A 19,761-nucleotide genomic window follows, 5' to 3' on the forward strand; every position below is an offset into this window, starting at 1 on the left:
TTTAAAGCAGAATGTTCACTTACCCAACGAAAATGGCTCTTGGGGGAGTAAAGTATACAATGGCTATCAGAGGGAATGCATTTTTGGTGAAATGCTCTATAAACACATTATAACATTCTCTTGATGAAACTGGATTGCACAAACCATGTTTATATTACCAGGAGTGCCAGATGTGATCTGAATACAGTCCTGTCCTAGGGGTGCTGTGCACATCTCCAGAGAACTCTGGGCAGGACGTGCCTCTGGTGGAGAGCTGGTCAAAAAAACAGAAGTGGGGTTTTGACCAAAATTTTCAGAGAGAAATTTTCATTTTGATCAACATTTGTGGGTTTGGTAAATATTTGCAGTTGCAGTTTTTAGCAAAAGTGTTTGGTTTTTGGCGAAAATTTTCAGTATTCAAAAAACCAAAGCCAATTTTTTTTAACCAAAAATTTTTTTTTTTGAAAAACAAACAAACAAAAATTTTGCTTTTCAGTTTCTTCCCCCCCCCCCCCCCCCCCGCTTTTTGTCAAAAATGGAAAAATTTTCTTAGGACATTTCAGAATTTTTTTCTTCTCAAAAGTTCCGCCTCAGACTGGCCTTTTCCAGCCAGCTCTACTCAGGAGATACAGCATCTCCCAGAGCTCACCGGTGTGGAGTAAACCTTTTGACCTCTCCTGAGGTTCCCTGCTTTATGGCTGCCTGGCCCTCCACCTTCGGCCCCACTCTCCCCATTTGGGTCTGCTCGCACATCCTCAGGTGCTAGGATGGAGACCTCCCTGGCATCTGAGGCTGTGGTTTCCTAGGTCCTTCATGAGGAGGGTGGAAGGGGAATGGGGAGCTCCTTGTACCTGCCTCCCCCATGCACCAGTACAAGATGAAATCTAGCCCTAAATATAATCACATATTTGTGTTGCCAACAGCCAGGAAATACTATACGGGGATTTCCCAGGAACGTTATGCAAGTATGTGTAAGCCTAGGAAGCCCCCTGTCTACATGCTATCTCCTCTCAGCCTAGGCCCAATGTGTAAGACTTCTTCTCCTGTCTCAGGTAGACCGTGAGGACCTTGGTGCCTGGACTTTGTAGTTTGCAGGGAGCAACTGTGCACTTGTGCGGCTCTGTAAATATTAAAGAATAACATTCAAGTCTCAGCTGAACGCGAGAGGCTCAGGGCCAGCCAGAGGTGCATTGGTGGGAAGCGCAGAGATGTCGTCGCAGTGGCTGGAGGCAAATTGCCTAAGCAGGCCAGAGGCGAGCAGAATGCCTCCGTGGCACTGGAGAGCACCAGGGATTCCTGCTCCTCTCAGCAAGTACCAGCAGGAAGATGGGAAAGGGGGTGCAGGACGCTGGCCATACTCTCCATTCAGTGCCATGCCTCTTTTGGGATTATAGTGTCACCAGTAACACTTGACAATTCCCACCTTCTTGCACTTAGGGTTAGCTACAGTATTGTGGCTTCCCCTCACATATATATACTGGGGAGTGAGGGGCTCCCTGCGACCTCTCTGCAGCCATGCAGGGGTAGCCACAATACAGCCCCTAATGTTGAACAGGATCAATGGGAGAGCACTGGACTGGGACTCAGGAGACCTGGGTTCTATTCCATCTCTGTTATTAGCCTGCTGGGTGACCTTGTGCAACTCACATCCCCGCACTTTGCCTCAGTTTCCCCATCTGTAAAATGGGGTTAATGCTGCCCTCCTTTGTAAAGTGCTTTGTGATCTACTGATGGAAAGAACTGTGTAAGAACTGGGTAGTAGTAGAGGCCCTGCTTGATACTCCTTTTTAGTCTGGAAGGTGAGATGGAACATGGGTAATTTCAGGGACAGTGCAGCCTGCTAGTAAATACCATGAACCAGTGAGCAAATATTCTCACATTTCTAGTTACATTGCAGGGCCCAGTGAGCTGTGACAGGATAAGTGTGTAGGTGACACATCATCCCGAAGATGGGGGCTCGGTGAGATGCAATGTACACTTGACATCTGCAGTGCAAATTAGCTTTAATGATTGACTGAAGAAGCAAGCATACAAAAAATGGATACGAATGTAAATCATTGAAACTATTCAGGCGTCCACTTGGGGGTAGTAAAGTATTTTGACTGAGCCTTCAGGGAGTTGCAAACGCTTTCTTTTCCCAGCTAGAACGAGTCCTGTTCATATATAGATCGATTCATCCCAATTGCTGTTTAATAAAGAGCCCAGTTATTAGAAACGGATCCAGTGTTCTGCTTCAGACCCAATTCCCTTTGAACTCTGGGGACCGATGGATCTTCGGGACACAGGAATTGCCAGACTGGATCAGACCCAAGTTCCAGCCAGTCCAGTATCGTGTCTCTAGCAGTGGCCAGACCTAGATGCTTCAGCAGAAGATCTAAGAACCCTAGAGTAGCAGATGTGGTCTCACCACACAGGTCTCATCGGGTACGTCTACACCGCAAAAAAATCCAGCTAACACAGCAGTGAGTCTTAGACCCAGGTCAACTGAGCTACCAGGCTAAAAATAGCAGCATAGGCATTTGGGCTCAGGCTGGGGCTTGGGCTGGAGCCAGGACTCTGAAATCCAGCAAGGGGGAGGGTCTCAGAGCCTGGCTAGTTTCAGCCCCTTAGCACGAGCCCTGCAAGTGCAATTCAGTTGACCTGCACTCTGAGACTTGCTGGAGTGGGGCAGTGTAGCCGTACCCATATATAGATATTGATTTAAGCCCTGAAGCACAGGGCTTAATGTCCCTTACAAAATTTTTGTTGTCATTAAATTATAATTACTCGAGATAGCCTTGATATCCATGTCAGCGTGCAGTCCCTTTACAGCTCTTGTTAAGTTCTTGTCTTCCTGTGGCAGCAAGTTCCAAGCCCGTGGCTTGAATCCAGCTCTAATACATGTGTAATAATGAACAAGCAAGGTATTTCTCTGAAATACAGTCAGGTCAATTAGAAACTTCAACATTTGGATGCACTCCAGGCCATTTCTTCATTTAAAGGGTTCTCCTTGATTCACTTCGGTTCCCCTTGTGAAACACGATATGACCTGATCCTACAATCAGATCTGTGTCCGGGGAGTCTTGTGCCCATACTGAGCCCCGTTGACTTCAGTGGTGTTGATCGATTTGCTCAGATTGAGGCCCATAAAAGTTCCCCGAATTTCGTGTTTCCCAGCAACACTTGTATTCAGCTGAAGTGAAACCGTTTATAAAAGTCCCCGTTTTCTTCATTACATTTTCTTTTCTGATCTCACTAAGCTTCTGAAGTGTGCATTCGTGAGTACTTTCCAATACAATATCTCCAGCTTTCAGGAGATTTCATGGTGGTAATTAGCCTAATGTTGGTCTTAGACCTCTAGGAGGAGTGTTCTCCTGACATAGACCTGATGATAGCTAAGGACTGACCAGTGGAACAAACTGTAAGTGGCAATACATTAAAAAGTGAAGTATCTGCAATGACAGGAGGTTCCCGTGACTGGCAGGACCTAGCCCTCAAACCTTCCCACTCAGGGGTGATCTTGCATGGCTCCTCCGGTCACATACAACTGTCCCAAATCTGAGACCAGACGGATAAAAATACAACAGTACCACCCTTATCCACAAGGTCCTTTCACAGTCTTGCACTGGGAAATGGCCATTGGTTGGCATGCACAGAAGCAATGCTGTAAGTCAGGCTAAAACCTGTGGCTACTGTCAAGTAAAAATCCCATTGCTGCGGCAGACTTAGACCTCTTGGGCTTAGTTCACCCCTGATTTAACAACACTGAAATCAGAGGAATTAAACCAGCAGGGACAAATTTAGCCACCTGTAATTACTATATACCAGCAGGGCAGCTACACAGTTATCATGAAATGACAGAACAAATTCTGCATTTACATGTGCATCCTGTTATCTCCCCTCAAGAGCTAGGAAAGGCTGTTAGACATTTTGAGAATAATCAGCAGGAATCTGCAAATACGACATAGTACCAGGCTGGGGGGAGGGATAGCTCAGTGGTTTGAGCATTGGCCTGCTAAACCCCAGGGTTGTGAGTTCAATCCTTGAGGGGGCCATTTAGGGATCTGGGGCAAAAATCTGTCTGGGGATTGGTCCTGCTTTGAGGAGGGGGTTGGGATAGATGACCTCCTGAGGTCCCTTCCAACCCTGATATTCTATTATTTATCATGCAGAGTTTCTGCCTCCAGTCCTAGGCTAGGCTGCATCCCAGCTGCACTTAGGCATCTCAGAAGATTGATAGACTAAAGGTGGTTTTATGCCATTTTTGGGCCAAGGTCCCTCAGTCCAGAGATAGCTGTGCATGAAGATGGTCTCTGGTGTACTTTAGAGCCACTTCAGAGCTACTCTTGCTTATGCCCCCACAGGGCTGTTGTAACAGCTGCGATTACTGGTGAACACACTCCATCCTCCCGGGATGTGCCCTGTGAGCTGGAGGCCAGGAAAAGAGTGTTGTAGGAGCTGGTTTTATCTGACCTAGAGATTTTCACAGACCGGCGAAATCAGCGGTCATTTCCAGGCAACTTCCCAGCCCTTCTGGAGCCCCAGAGTGGCTGGAGTGGGGGACAGACTCAGAGGGATCAAGAATAGTCATGACCACCATATCTGCTCTCAAGATGACAGGAATAATTTATTTGTTTTTATACTTCAGGTGAAATCCTGCTCCCCCTTACTCATGGTGTTAGTACTGGAGCTAGTTGGGAAAGGACTTCCCCCCTTCCTCCCACATGTTAGCAAATACATATATGTTAGGTGTAGTATACACCACATTAATTGGCATTATGCACATGGTATTAATGTAATATACATTATACATATATATGAGCATTGGGAGGTTATGTTATCTGAATGTATTATGCTCTTCCCACAATTCTGTCCACCCATGTCAAGCATCCCACAACACTTAGCAAAGCTGAAGTCAGCTTTGGCATTAGAAAATAAGAAACTTGTCAAAGCAAAGATGTTGTGGGGCTGTAGACAGCTACTAGGATCAGAGCTGCCGAACCAGGACTGTCTAGCACACAGACACTAAGGGTACGTCTACACTACCCGCCGGATTGGCGGGTAGCGATCCATCTATCGGGGATCGATTTATCGCGTGTAGTGTAGACGCGATAAATCGATCCCCGATCACTCTCCCGTCGACTGCTGAACTCCAGCTCAGCGAGAGGCGGAAGCAAAGTCGACGGGGGAGCCGCGGCCGTCGATCCCGCACCGCGAGGACGCGAAGTAAGTGATTCTAAGTCGAGCTAAGATACGTCGACTTCAGCTACGCTATTCTCGTAGCTGAAGTTGTGTATCTTAGATCGACACCCCCCCTCCCAGTGTAGACCAGGCCTAAGGGTGCAACTTACATGCTGGTAGACTGGTTGTGAGCAGCCCAAGTTGGGAGCTACAGCAGCAAAGCATAGTGAGGCACCCGGGGTTACTGGGGAAGAGGTGACAACCCCTTACTGGTCTGGATTGCACCCCAAACCCTGTGACACCTGCTTATCAGGCCTTTTTTTTTTTTTTTTAAGAAAAAAAGTTATTTTCATTCACTTTTGTCCCACTCATAGCACTAAATAAAGTCATAGGCCAGTGGAAAGATGAGAACTACAGACAGATGTTCTGTGCATGCACAGGGAGCTTGCGTCTTCAGCACAGTCCACCTGATTGCGGTCCCCCACCAGGAAGATGCTCTGCTGGGCTGGAATCTCACTTCTGGGGTGTTTGGAGCGCCAGCGCCCGCACCGGGGAGAGATCACATTGAGGAAAGCCGTTCTGAAACGACGGGAAAGCAGGTTGTAAATGATGGGATTCACAGCGGAGCTCAGATAGAAGAAAACACCTAAGAGAGGAAAACAAAGCATGGGAGACATCTAATTAGTGGGTAGAATATGCTCAGAAGAGAGAGTCTCTACTTCTTAATGTAACAATGAGATATACAGCTCCAAAGGCACTAGAAAACAATAAGATCAGAAGAATGGAGGAAGGGGAATCTGAACTATGAAGGAAGTCTCCTGAAAAACCAACATCAATACTGAATCTGTGTCGGTCACCTAATTTCCACTTTGGAAGCACAGCCAACATTTTCCCGTGGCAGGCTAAGATCATGCTTCTTGTAGCGGGGTGAACAACCGCTCCAGCCCGGAAGGGGTTGGAAAAACCTTGCAGAGGGCTGGGGCGGGGCCAGGGAGTAAAACCCTGGCTGATTGGGGAAGTGGCTGCAGCTGGGGCCACGCCCCAAACCAAGCAACTGGGCCTTATAAGAAGGCCAGGGAAGCCAGAGGGAGCAGTATAAAAGAGGGACATGGGGGCCAATGGCAAGCAGATCACTGGCCTGCAGAGGGCACTCCCGGGTCAAAGAGCTAATTCCCCAGGACGATCAGCAGGAGGCGCCACAGGGGTGAATCTCCGCTGTGCTACACCTTTCTTGAAGAAACTAGTTCGTTTAATGTTCTTGCTGGCAGTAATGTAAAACCTTAGTCATAAACCTCAGCTGGGGGAGAGAATGTAAAGTCTGTAGTTTTGATCAGATTCATGGCTTGGCTGAGAAATCCTCCAGGAGAACATGTTTGTTACCATGTATACATCAGAGCTGATTGAATAGCAACGGCGTTGATTGGTGAATAGTTTAATGAGTTCAAAGCACTGACTTCGGCTCACTATGATTTGCAGTATCCTAGTTTTCATCATTTGTGAGTATTCAAACAACCAGCAGCATCCTGGACGTTTCAGGATTTTTAGCACCTTTTTTAGATTAAACACAATCCCCAACAGTAGCTATCAGACCCTGAGAAGCTTTGCAATGAAGGCCAGGCTGAACTTCAGGAACAAGCCCCGTTGCTAGTGGGGGTTGATTGCACGATATTGTTTGGTACTGCATGCTCTGGGAACTAATGACTGTCGGGCGGTATATTTGACAGCAGCGCTTTGTTGCCTTACTTACCTCTGAATCTGCCAGCAGCACAGCGGAGGTGCAAAGTAGATCATTCAACACAGGTATGTTTTTCAGCTGCACTCCCTGATTAGCATTTTCCACTCCTTGTTTTCTAATGGGGGGTACCCACTGTGCCCTGTTGGCTAAGGTATAATTTGGGTGTGTTTGGTGAAGTACCACTTGACACACAGGGGAGAGAAGATATGACCCATTGACAGCACATACTTTTTAGAAGTCCCTTGCAATGAGAAGTTAGGCAAGAACTAACTGTTAAGAGTCAACTTTGGCCCTCTGTTTCACTGGTGTAAATTCAGAGTAACTGCATGGTCTTCAGTGGAGAGACTGCTGGCTCACACCACTACTCTATGGCCATTCTCTTTGTGAGCCCAGTTGTACAACCCTTACTCACACTTGTGTAAATAAGCGGAGCCCTAAATCTTTCTGACAAGCAACACATGGGCAAAATCAAGCCTTTGGGCTATAACTGGGTCTGATTGCACTGACATTATATTGCACCGATGTATTCTGGGAGGGTTTTTTATCTCCTTGCACTGAAGCATTAGGGATGGCCATGGCTGAAGATGGAAGATTGGATGGTGAGGGCCAGGGCTCTAAGATGGCACTGAGCACTCTCTTTCTCTCTCAGGAGCTTGATTAGCTGATTCTTGCTCACATGCTCAGGGTCTAACTGATCCCCATAGGTGGGGTTGGGAAGGAATTTCCCCCCAGGTCAGGTTGGAAGTGACCTTGGAGGGTTTTTTTTTTTTTGCCTTCCTCTGCAACACATGAGTGGTTGTCATTTGCCTGGTGTATCTGGGTATCTCTCACTTAATTATTTCCTTGACTGGTGCACCTTGGTCCTTCCTGTGCTCTGCCTGTGGCACATAACAGCCTAGTCTCCTGCAGGCTGTCATACTTTGGTCTAATATTGGTTGTTGGGATTAGTGTACGGGTGGCTGGTTGTTGTTGGTGGCCTGTGATGTACGGCAGGTCAGACTGGATGATCTGGTGGTCCCTTCTGGTCTTAAACTCTATGATTCTATGGTATCTTGTATTATATGGGTCCAAATTCTGCTCTGCTATACCAGTGTGCATCCACACTTAATGGAGTCATTCCAATTTTACATCCGTTAACTGAGAACAAAATATGGGTCATAATATTCGTCTCTCCTTTTTTATACTGTCTACATAAAGTGAACTAATTCAGTACCCTTAATGCAAGGAAAAAACATTTAATAGAAGCAGCTGGATGCAGACTTGGTTCAAGAGAACAATCATGCATTTGTATTATTGCTACCCTTGTCCTTCCTTTTCCGTTCCCCAATTTTATTTATTTATTATCCCCATGTGTTACATCATGTCTGACTTTATATGATAAGCTTTTGGGGGGCAAAGACAGCATCTTGACTTGTTTCTGTGAAACACCTATCACCCATTTGAATGCACAAATATAATAAAGTATAATCTATTTAATGGAGACACTGGAAAGAACTCTGTCTCTCAAATATTCTGGGACCAAAACAGCTAGAACTCTGCAAACATTCCTCAATTATATTACTCAAAGTGGGTGAGATAATATCTTTTATTGGATCAACTTCTGTTGGTAAAAGATCAGCTTTTGATCGACACCGTACTCTTCTTTAGGTCTGAAGAAAAAGGAAAGGACCCGTGTAACTGGAAAACTTGTCTTTTTCACCAATAGAAGTTGGTCCAATAAAAGATATTACCTCACCCACCTTGTCTCTCTAATAACTAAGGAATAACATGTGAGTATCAATATATTTCTGAATAATTTACTCACAGGTTGCCTGAAAAAACCCCTATTCACAAAAATTCTTTCCCCCAGCTCTACTGATTAGCAAACCCCAATAAAAACAGTTACCTGACACCACATGGATCAGGTTGAACACATTGGCCAACGGCTCAGTCCAGTTCACGACGAAGCTGAAGAAGAGTCGATCGATGTGAAATGGGGCCCAGCATATGGCAAATACCATCACTAGAACAACTGATTTGGAGAAAGGAAAAGAGAGAGAATTACAGAAGTATATGGCCTGTTACTTTGCATTGATTGAATTGGGTTCAGTAAGCAGGATGAAAAGTCCTAGGTGGTTACAAGCATTTGTCCAATGGGCATCTCAGCTGGTTCATAAGCTTTGCTTTTCCCTCTGCTGTCTACCATGCTCTCTGCAAAATTAACTGCAGACTGAAAGAGAAATTTCCAATCAATTTCTCTCCAGTCTGCAGTCAGCGAACATTGATTTTTTAAAATACTTTGATAAGTTTCTAGTGGAGCTGATAATAGTTAGGTGGTTTTTAGCTTATATGGCGCTTCACCCTAAGCAAACTTTGGAGGAGCCAGCAGGATTCATGCTATCATTGGGGCTCTTACTTGAAGGCCTCTTGAGCGGTCACCCTCTCTCACTGCAAAAGCAAAGCTCACGGCTAATTTCCAGGGGGCGCTGCTTGTAACTTGCAGGGTGGCGAGTCAGACCCAAGGGATTGTCCTATGATTTTCAGACTGGGTTGCATCCATTGAGATCCCTGGCATGCTGCCCAGCACCAAACAGGTTAAGAATTTGCCTCTTTCCCTCCCCACCAGCTGGATTACTCAGTCGTCTGAGCCTGCTGGCACAGACTAACTGGCGTTGCAGATCGATAGGAAAGAAATGCCGGCCGAATTCAGAATACCAGTGCCAGGTTTCAAATGGTGAGTTAAAGTTGTCTCAAAGCCTTCTGACCGGGAGATGCTATTTCCTGGAAAGTGTTGAGTGGTTTAGATTTCTTGGGTAGTTCCTGTTCCGACTGCAGGGCCTGCCTGGTAGCGGAGGTTGGCTGTGTATGTTTTAAAGACAGCCCAAAGTTAGGGAGTGATGTTTGTGCTTTCAAGGCTGTTGGAGCTCAGATGCTCAAGTGGTAGGCCTGCGTGAGGCTCCACATCTTGCCATGAAACATTGAGGACCTGATAGAAGTTGGGATGAGTGAAAGCAAGGGTAAATGATGGATGTAGATTGGCAAGAGCTGTCTTTAAAAAGGTGCAGCACATGATGCCAGGGGAGGTGATGCCTGTGCAACAGACATTCACCAACCTGCATCTGGAGGGTTTAGGGAAAGATTATATGTAAATAACACGTATGTATTTATTTATTGTTTCAGAAGTTTGCAATTGCTGGAAGGGGGACAATCGTGAATTTTAGCACTCATCAGGACAATGCAGGATCAGTCACACATGGCTAATAGCACAGGTTAGAGATGAATATAACACAGGCAGCTGCTGTGCAACCTTCTTGAACACATGGCTGCTAATTCACCTTAACCATGATGGGAAAATCCCTCTACTAATCCAGGCGTGGAACCCAACATGTATATCCCAATGAACATCAGTCCGATGGTCTATAAGCCCCTATCTAAGCTTTTCTGGATCAGAGATATCCAATGAGGCATAATTAGGGAAGGGGTTGTTTGTAGTTAACGTGAACTGTTCATCAAACATATTTCACCTGTGAATTAAACCCAGACTTCACCTTCAACTTCTCTAGGTTTTTTTTCTGCACCTTCCTTTTTCTGCACCTTCTTCCCCATGTTAAATAATACATATGAAAAAAGGACCAATTACTTACACAACATCTTGGTGACTGATTTTCTGCATGGTCTCTGAATATTCACAGCCATTTCATCAGCGGCCAAAGATTTCTCTCCTCTCAGCTGGCCAGGGGAAAAAGAGGGAAAGAAACATGATTTCCTCTGAAGCAGTATGGAGTCCGACTGGCCACACTAAGAATTCCCCATGACAATTCTATGGTAAGCTGCTCTGGGAAAGTTGAGTTAAGTAAATCTTGCTCTACAGTGCTACTTATTTGGGTGGTTTAGAAAGGACATTAAATGAGTTCAACCTGCCTTTGAAGGAAGGGTCTTAGTGATTTCAGGCATGCTTATAGTGAAGAAGAGATGTTGTATCTGTGGACAACCATTTTGTTTTAACTGACTTTAGTGCTGGTCCTGGAGTGACACTTTGGACACTGTGGAAGAAAGGCCAAGGAGCAATTTTTTGCTTTTACAAAATATTGCCAGTTTGGTTTGGGTTTTGCTAATATCAACCTTAAATCAAGGGTAGTTTGGAGCCAAGAAAGTTCAGAATAAGGATGTGGCTGGTACAATAAAAGGATTTAGTTTTGTTCCATTACTAGAATGGGCAAATCAAGGTATTGGGCTTTGCAAAAATGTGCTGGTTTGGTTTGGTTTTTGCAAAAGGTTCAGATGAAAGGTTCTCTTTTTTCCCCCATGTCTAATCTGGCAAAACAAAAATTTAGTGAACATTTAGGTTAAAAACAAATAGATTTTTTGGATCTCAAATAATGTACATACAAAGTATGCTTTTAAGTCAGTTTGTAAAAACAACAACCACCAAAACTCTCATTGACTGGTATAGAGTAGGATTCGGGTTATAAAATCTACTAAAATTCAGCTTTGTTTTGTCTTCCTGCAAAATATCCACTACTATTTTATTCCTGGGTCCTATGCAATCATCTAAAATCCCTGTGATCTGAAAATACTGACTAGGGGCTTGATTGAAAGGACTCAGTGGAAAGATACTTATGGGCTTCAATGCGTTTTGAATCAAACCCTAACTGTTTAGGCTAATTTGCTTGGAATTAATTTGATGAGTAGAATCCTTGTATTCCATCAAGCAGAGAACCCTCGTGCAGCACATGCTCAGATTCAAACACACACCAATCATTTACAACAAAAAAAGTTAATACTTTCTGAGCAGATTCCCCTGGGCCTTTAAACAACAAAAATGGGGCGATAAAGCAAACAGAGACAACTTGTTATCTCCCCCTACTCCAGACTAAAATGACTAATGAGATTAAAATTAATCCCAATTAACTCTTGATAATCTAATATTTACTGGAGTGCTTTTCTGATGAAAAGAGTTGAGATCAGATGGTTTAATGAGGAACGGGTCATTAACTGGTCAATCAGAGGGAAACTCACTTTTGATGTGATTTTATTTGGAAGTAAAGCTGGTTGCAAAATGGAATTTCCATCCCATGGGCAATTCCAACATTTTGAAAGTTGTTTTCTTTCCAAATTAGAAGAAAAAGTATCAATTTCTAAATTTCACCCAGAACAGAAATTCCAAATCATTTCAATTCAGAAATACCAGAACTTTTGATCTGATAATGCTGAATCTTTCATTTGTTTGATTTTGATAATGTCAAAATGTTTCCTTTCAATAAGGTCAAATGTTTCATGTTACTAACATTGAGACATTAGAATATAAAATATATAATATTTTTATACAAATTAGTAATGTAAATAACACTTGAAACAAAATGGTACAAAATTGACAAAGTTTAAACAATTCATTTCAATACTTTCCCAGAGAAAATTTAATTGAAATTGACCTGTTCCCGTGAAATGTTTTCATTCTGATAAAATGGCGTCTTCTGACAGAAAAGTATTTTGTCATTAAACTTTCAACCTGCTATCGTTGAGATCATCTGTAGAGACCATTTAATTGGGACCCAGACATTTTGATTTTAACTGATGACTATTCAGTCAGGTTTTTTTAGTGAAGATTTTTCAGTACCTGCAGAATGGCAGTTAAGCTTTTATTATATGGGAAAATATATGCATAGAGACAGAAGCCAAAAATAACAGAACTAATAAAATATTCCCGTGAGAAGAGGATATTTCATCTTTTTACCTGACCTCTTACATTTTAGTTTTCTGTTTCATGTTTTATGATTAATTACATCTTATACATTTGTCAAGAGTGTTTTAACTGTGATAAAAGACAGGCATGTTTTTATATTGATCAATTATAAGGTAGGACTCACACTTGGGAAGAAAATAGATAATATTTTATGCAACGTCAAGGCAACTTAACTTTCCCATGTTTTTCATTATTTTCTTTGCCATTTTTACTCATAATCAAAGTTGTTTAAGGAATAAACTTGATTGATATGGACCATACGTAAACATTCATAAATGTTTGCTTAGATTGATTAAAAACTTTAGTTTCCCGTCAGTGGTTTTTCAGTCTCAACAGCCATTTATTTTAAGAATGCTCAAAAGCCATAGAGAATGTATTGCTAGGACAGAGTAATAAACCATAGAAATGTGGGGTTTTTTCTTCTATGCAGTGGCTTTGATAGCACTGTGATGCCTGATCTTCAGACTCTCCAGGGACACTGCGTTGTGGTGGGATGATCAAAGAGAAGGCATAACTGAGCCATCAAGAGGGAGAAAATGCCGTGATGTGTGCCTTAGAAATGACTACTAGATAGATGGAGTAGGGGCTTTTGCATGCATTCTTGTCATCTTCGTGTCAATGCTAACATTAAATGCAATGAACCATGTGTGAGATTAGCTCAGCTGTCTGAAAACGAATTCCACATAGATGCTCTGAGAAAATAAAAGATGTGTGGAGCAAGGAACCAGAAATGGGGTTTAGCCATATATTTATATATTGGAGTATGTTCTACGAGGCAGCAAATGTTATAGTGTGAAATTCTGCCCTCTGTTACAAGTCCACTGAAAGCACTGGAACCATTCTTCCGTAGGTCACTGGCTCAAGTCTGACCGAAGTTAGTAGTAACCAAAAGTTGTTGTCGTCTGATGAAAAGTTTGGTAGCCTTGCCTGCCTGTCTATGCAATAATAAAACACTCTGTCAACATGGCGTCTAGGAGCACCAGTGTGATGTGAATTGGGTGGGTGGAGTTTGATTTCCGGTGGACAGATGTCACAACAGCAATTGGCAGTGTTGTAGCTGTGTTGGTCTCAGGACATTAGAGAGCTGGGGAAGGAAGCAGAGCCCTTTGGAGCTCGAAAGCATGTAACTTTCACCAGCAGAGGTTGGTCCAATAAAAGCTATTACCTCACCCACCTTGTCTCTCACAACAGCAATTGGCCGTATCAACTAAAGGTCCAGGGACTGGATAGGCATGGAAACAGACCTATCCTCTCCCTCTAGTGATGGTTTCCTCAGGTCAAGATTTGTAACAGTAATTCTCCAAAAAAAATGTTCTGTGGGTCACTTTATAAAAACGGAGATCCTCAAGGACCACTACACCTCCCACTGGCTGGTTCTCTTGAGGCTTCATAGCTACCATGATGGGGAGAGACAGGGTCCAGCTGGGGGCTCCTCAGTCAAACTTTCTCCAGGGTCTGGGGGTGGCAGAGGACTGGCAACCATGGGGGTAGGGGAATGCCTCCTAGGCCCAATGTGTCTCTTCAGTCATGGAAAAGCTTTTTTCTTCAGTTTGGAAAAGAGAAGACAGAGGGGACATGATAGCAGTTTTCAGGTATCTAAAAGGGTGTCATAAGGAGGAGGGAGAAAACTTGTTCACCTTACCCTCTAAGGCTAAGACAAGAGGCAATGGGCTTAAACTGCAGCAAGGGAGGTTTAGGTTGGACATTAGGAAAAAGTTCCTAACTGTCAGGGTGGTTAAACACTGGAATAAATTGCCTAGAGAGGTTGTGGAATCTCCATCTCTGGAGATATTTAAGAGTAGGTTAGATAAATGTCTGTCAGGGATGGTCTAGACCGTATTTGGTCCTGCCATGCGGGCAGGGGACTGGACTCGCTGACCTCTCGAGGTCCCTTCCAGTCCTAGAATCTATGAATCTATGGGAGATTCTCAGATGGGGACACTGTCTTGTGATGTGAGAGTTATTCTATCACCCTGATTGCACTGCTAATAGATGGTGGTATTTTCCCTACCTCCATAAGCTATTCAGTATTCCCTCCCCTCCCCGATGATTTGCTCAGCTTATAGAGAGCTGGTTGAGTGATTTATATTCAACAAATTATTTCGGCAATGAAACCTGCAAAAATGTTTTGCATACAATATGCATCAGATAACTGTGCGCATTAATCTCCTGGCACTGCTCTCCTGACATCATTTCCCAGCATGCTGTTTGATGGCCATGGGGATCAGGGACAGAATCCTGGAATATGTTCCCACAGAGAGACTTGGAGCAGATCTACACTAACCCCCCAATTCGAACTAAGGTACGCAATTTCAGCTACATGAATAACGTAGCTGAAGTTCGAAGTACCTTAGTTCGAACTTACCTCGGTCCAGATGCGGCAGGCAGGCTCCCCCGGCGACTTCGCATACTCCTCTTGCCGAGCTGGAGTACTGCATTCGACGGCGAGCACTTCCGGGTTCGACTTATCTCGTCCAGACAAGACGCGATAAATCGAACCCAGAAGTTCGATTTGCTTGCCGCCGAACTACCGGGTAAGTGTAGACCTACCCTTGGTGACCACATTGGTGTTATGTGGTTACCTCAGAACAGGTTGATCCCGTCAGAATTTGCCTTGCATTTATGACTGTGTGGCTCAGAGGTATATCTATGATCTTGCATGTAAAGTCACGTATATATCCACTGTCAACAGCATCTGAGAAGGGCAGGGTGGGAAACAGCTTTCCTGTCCCATGAGAATTTTTTTGAGGTTTTGAACCTATTTTCCATGACATCAAACCATCATCAGATAGCAATAACTTTCAGCTACTACTGACCTGCACAGAATTCGATCAGGCAAAGCAGAAGCAAAAGGTTTTATATGCCCTGACCAATCACCAGAGCCATCAGAACACACACAACTGTCTTTGTGGGTGTCTGTATCTCCAGTGAATTTTGCCATCAATTTATAAGCAGAAATCCCCCCTGATTTCAATGGAGATTTCTACTTAAAAATAAATGGCTGAATATAGGCTTAATACTTTTAGCAACAACACAAAATTGAAAGGTACAGCATGCTGCAGGTTCATATTGACTACGCTGTTGGTGTTCCATTCATTTGAAAGGCAGGGATCTTGAGCGAATGCCTTCTACAGCAGGGATTTTTCTTTTCAAGTGGCTCCACTGTGTATTTGTCAGTTCCTTACGGCTGCTCCCATCATACCTCCCGCTTTGACACAGTCTCTCCTCCTCATCCTTCCAGCTACCTGTTGCACTCAAGAGCCATCTGGCTAGAGCAACCAGGACAGGTTCCCAACTGAGCCAGGGTACCACTCAGCAAGAGATCAGTCCTGCAAGTGGCTGTGTTGAGGGCACACTGCATTGTGAAGGAGATATTCATAGAATATCAGGGTTGGAAGGGACCTCATGAGGTCATCTAGTCCAACCCCCTGCTCAAAGCAAGACCAATTCCCAACTAAATCATCCCAGCCAGGGCTTTGTCAAGCCTGACTTTAAAAACCTCTAAGGAAGGAGATTCCACCACTTCCCTAGGTAACCCATTCTAGTGCTTCACCACCCTCCTAGTAAAAAAGTTTTTCCCAATATCCAACCTAAACCTCCCCCACTGCAACTTGAGACCATTACTCCTTGTTCTGTCATCTGGTACCACTGAGAACAGTCTAGATCCACCCTCTTTGGAACCCGCTTTCAGGTAGTTGAAAGGAGCTATCAAATGCCCCCTCATTCTTCTCTTCTGCACACTAAACAATCCCAGTTCCCTCAGCCTCTCCTCATAAGTCATGTGCTCCAGCCCCCTAATCATTTTTGTTGCCTTCCACTGGACTCTTTCCAATTTTTCCACATCCTTCTTGTAGTGTGGGGCCCAAAACTGGACACTGTACTCCAGATGTACTCAGCACCTTGCAAGACTGGACTCTAAGTGATAGCTGCATTTTCTTTCAACACAAGGGATAGAGGTCTCTGTAGCACACACGTTAGCAACCCAGACTGGAAATCAAACCCAGGCAGTAGAGGTAACCAGTTTGACGAGTCAGGAGGAGTTCTATGGGGCAGGCATTTCACAGTGAAGGAGAGAGGTATTTTTTACTTTAAATACAGTTGTCAACTTTGCAGGACAGTTGCCAATTTGCAACCCTGCTGTGGATTTACGGAGCTGCTTCTTCATGGGTCATTCGTTCTTCCTGCAATGCAGTATCACAGGGTATTCCTTACCATTGAGGGTTTGGGCAGGGCTGAGAGAACCAGCTGGACTCTCCAGTTGTCCCTCTTCCAGAGCACTGGCTGAGAATCTCCGAACTAAAAGGAAACTTCCCCCTCAATATTGCCTGAGCTGTTCTCCGGGGTCAATTCTGAAAATGTTCACTGCAGCATTACCGAAAGCACACGACGCTCAGACGGGGGCAAACCCTTGGATTTATTAACTGATTTCATGCTCATCACTGACTAGATGTAAATTATCTATGCCTGAAAATGATCTCACTGGACCGTTGGTCAATCCCCTCCCCTTAAAACTTAAACATTCTGCCCTGACATAACTTGTGTTGAAGCCAATTGATCTGCGCCAGGGATAGACGTGGCTTAAAATGGAGCGGTGTATTATGAGCATAAAACAAAGTAAATAGGCATAATTGAATGGACACCCAGCCCTTATGAGGTAGAGACAGAACAGAGCATTCATAAATCTGTGCGTGTGAGCTGTGCTTTGAATGATGACTTGCAGTGTCTGGGGCAATGGTGAGTAGCTACAGTTCTTTACGTGAAGCAAAAGCTTTCATTCCCCGTTTTAAGCTTTTCAGCTATTACACTATCAAGACAACAGAAATTAGTGCGCAGTGTGCCCTGAAGTGCAGGTAAAGATACTGAGTGAAACCGTGCAAAGACCCCACAATAGTCACTAAATTGCAGTTTTGCAGAAGTGTAACCCATTTGCCCCTTCAAAGTTCTGCGGTTTGCTATAAGTTTTAGGCTGTTTATCTTCATCGATTGTCACTGATGCTGCAAGCGAGTCTTTTCTTCCCCCTTTAAGTGACACAAAGCAGTAGACAGCTGAGGCGATGTATTAACATGGCAACAAACATTCGACTGCTGATTCTTGTTCTTAGTACGATTAGTGTCATGGTCCATACATCTATGTGCCTCCCCAGGTTTTCTGTGCAAGGCAGCACAGAAGTTTTTTCTGCCTTACAGCCAAAGTTACATTCAAATTTACTAGTTATATTAAAAAAATAGAAAAAAATAATACAGCCACCCAGTATTAATAGCAGTATATTTCTTAGTTGTGCAGTGAATAAAGGTGCATTAGTACAGTAAGATATAGGTTGTTCCCTTCCCCCCCACCCCATCTTCATACACTGATGTTCCTTCACAAGCAACTCTAGTGTCTGGAGGGAGTATAGATGTGAAATACTAGCATAATGTGTGTCTCCCTAGAAATTCACTCACTGAAAAGAAATCGTTTGCTGAACGTGCTGTCTGCAGTAGTGAAGCAGCATATCGATTTATGGCAGTTTGCACGTGAATTTTTAATAAAAGAATATCGGCTACAACGCTGTTCTTTCCACAGTTACTGCCTGCCTGTGTCAGAGAGAAAAGATGCAGTGGAAATTCTAAAGCCACAAGCGAGGGAGAGGCAAATAATGCATAAGATTCTGTCACGACAATCACCCTCCTTTTTATTCTTTTTACATTTTCTGTTTGTTGAAAAATGGGGAAATGTGCGGGGGAGGGGAAGGAGGGAGGAGGAAGAGAATTAATACATATTACAGTAAACGGCAATTGAGACCTAAAACAATGACACTTAAAATATATTGGCCAAATTTATCCCCTGGGTAGCTGTTTTAACTCTACAGTGGTGTTACTCCAGGGATGAATTTGGTACCTTGTTACCTGGGGCTACCACTTGAAATGGTTTCCCTTGTCTATGGATGGAAAGACAGCCGATGCGGGCACTTTTACACAAGGAAGGAACACAGTTGAATTTGGACTTACTTTCAGCCCCATCAGGTAGTACAGCACACTAATGACAGCCATGGGTAACACATAAAAGAGGAAGGAAGTGACCTGGATGATACAGTTGTAGATCCACATGGGCGTGACCACAGTGCAGGTAGCCGAGCCAGGGACCAGCGTGCCATTGGGGAAGTACTGCAACAGGATGCCATGGGTGCTGGTATTGGGCAGAGAGAAGAGGACCGAGAGGATCCAGAGCACGATGATAATCCTCAGGGCACGCTTCCTGGTGCTGTCCAGCTTGGCTCGGAAAGGATGGAGGATGGCTATGTATCTCTCCACGCTGAGCGTGGTCATGCTCAGGATAGAGGCAAAGCACACAGTCTCGAAGAGGGCTGTCTTGAAGAAGCACCCCACCGGGCCGAACAGGAAGGGGTAGTTGCTCCACATTTCGTAGACTTCCAGGGGCATCCCGAAGAGCAGCACCAACAGGTCTGAAATGGCAAGGCTGAAGAGATAGTAGTTGGTAGGCGTTTTCATGTTCTTGTGCTTAAGGATCACCAGGCAAACTAAAAGGTTGCCCGTCACCCCAACCACAAAAATCAAGGCATACACCAAGGTCATGGGCAAGAACAGATGGCTCCGTTTGGGTCCACATAAAAAGGCTAGGTAGTCCTCGGTGCTGTTTAAGTATCTCCTGAAAACTTCCTCCTTCACAGATAGGTGATCAAACCAGGAGATATTAGTGACCCAGTCCATTGTTGGTTCTGTTGGAAAGTATCTCGACTCAGATCCAGTCTTACTCGGGCTAGCTAAGGCTTGCCTGTTGCAATTTCCTCACTTCTAGAAACAGAGAAAGGAAGAGAGAGCCACACACGGATGCCCTGCTGGACCTGACAGCACAAAGACACAGAGATATAAGTGAGTGTATACGGCTGGACTCAGCTGAGGTTTTGCTGTTATAACAGCTGTTCTCTTGTGAGGAATCCTTAGACAGAAAGCCCCTCCTTTCACACATAGTCATTGGCCAGCTATATGCATCAGATTATATGCTAATAAAGGAGGTCCTGGCTACTCATATCAGCTGCCCTGCCTGATACATTTACTGAATTAGAAATGTGGCGTGAATAGAACTGTGAATCTGAAATATTGGATGCGAGACCAGCTGCAAGATCCTTGTTCTTGTCACAGTATGAGAGACCAGGCATTGCAAGCT

The 19,761-nt window shown here is 44.3% G+C and overlaps 1 protein-coding gene across 1 annotated transcript; it reads right to left on the reverse strand.

The window, feature by feature from the left end:
• Positions 1 to 4,681: 4,681 nt before the first annotated feature.
• Positions 4,682 to 19,490, reverse strand: NMUR2 (neuromedin U receptor 2). The gene is made up of 4 exons (XM_005295779.4): positions 18,585 to 19,490; positions 10,498 to 10,582; positions 8,760 to 8,885; positions 4,682 to 5,785 (listed from the first exon to the last, which is right to left on the reverse strand). The coding sequence occupies exons 1-4, from the start codon at positions 19,302 to 19,304 to the stop codon at positions 5,526 to 5,528; spliced, it is 1,191 nt and encodes a 396-aa protein (XP_005295836.1). The 5' UTR covers positions 19,305 to 19,490; the 3' UTR covers positions 4,682 to 5,525.
• Between the last annotated feature and the right edge of the window lie 271 nt (positions 19,491 to 19,761).

The sequence above is a fragment of the Chrysemys picta genome, chromosome 8 (genome assembly GCF_011386835.1).
Source record: "Chrysemys picta bellii isolate R12L10 chromosome 8, ASM1138683v2, whole genome shotgun sequence".
Taxonomy (NCBI): domain Eukaryota; kingdom Metazoa; phylum Chordata; order Testudines; family Emydidae; genus Chrysemys; species Chrysemys picta.

What these genes read in the sequence shown, in the direction of transcription:
- NMUR2 (XM_005295779.4), bottom strand. Translation starts at nt 19,304, where the DNA reads ATGGACTGGGTCACTAATATCTCCTGGTTTGATCACCTATCTGTGAAG. An exon ending in ACTACCTGATGGGGCTGAAA is followed by an intron (nt 10,583 to 18,584) that starts GTAAGTCCAAAT and finishes TCCCCTGGCCAG; the next exon opens with CTGAGAGGAGAGAAATCTTT. An exon ending in CCTGATCCATGTGGTGTCAG is followed by an intron (nt 5,786 to 8,759) that starts GTAACTGTTTTT and finishes TTCCTCTCTTAG; the next exon opens with GTGTTTTCTTCTATCTGAGC.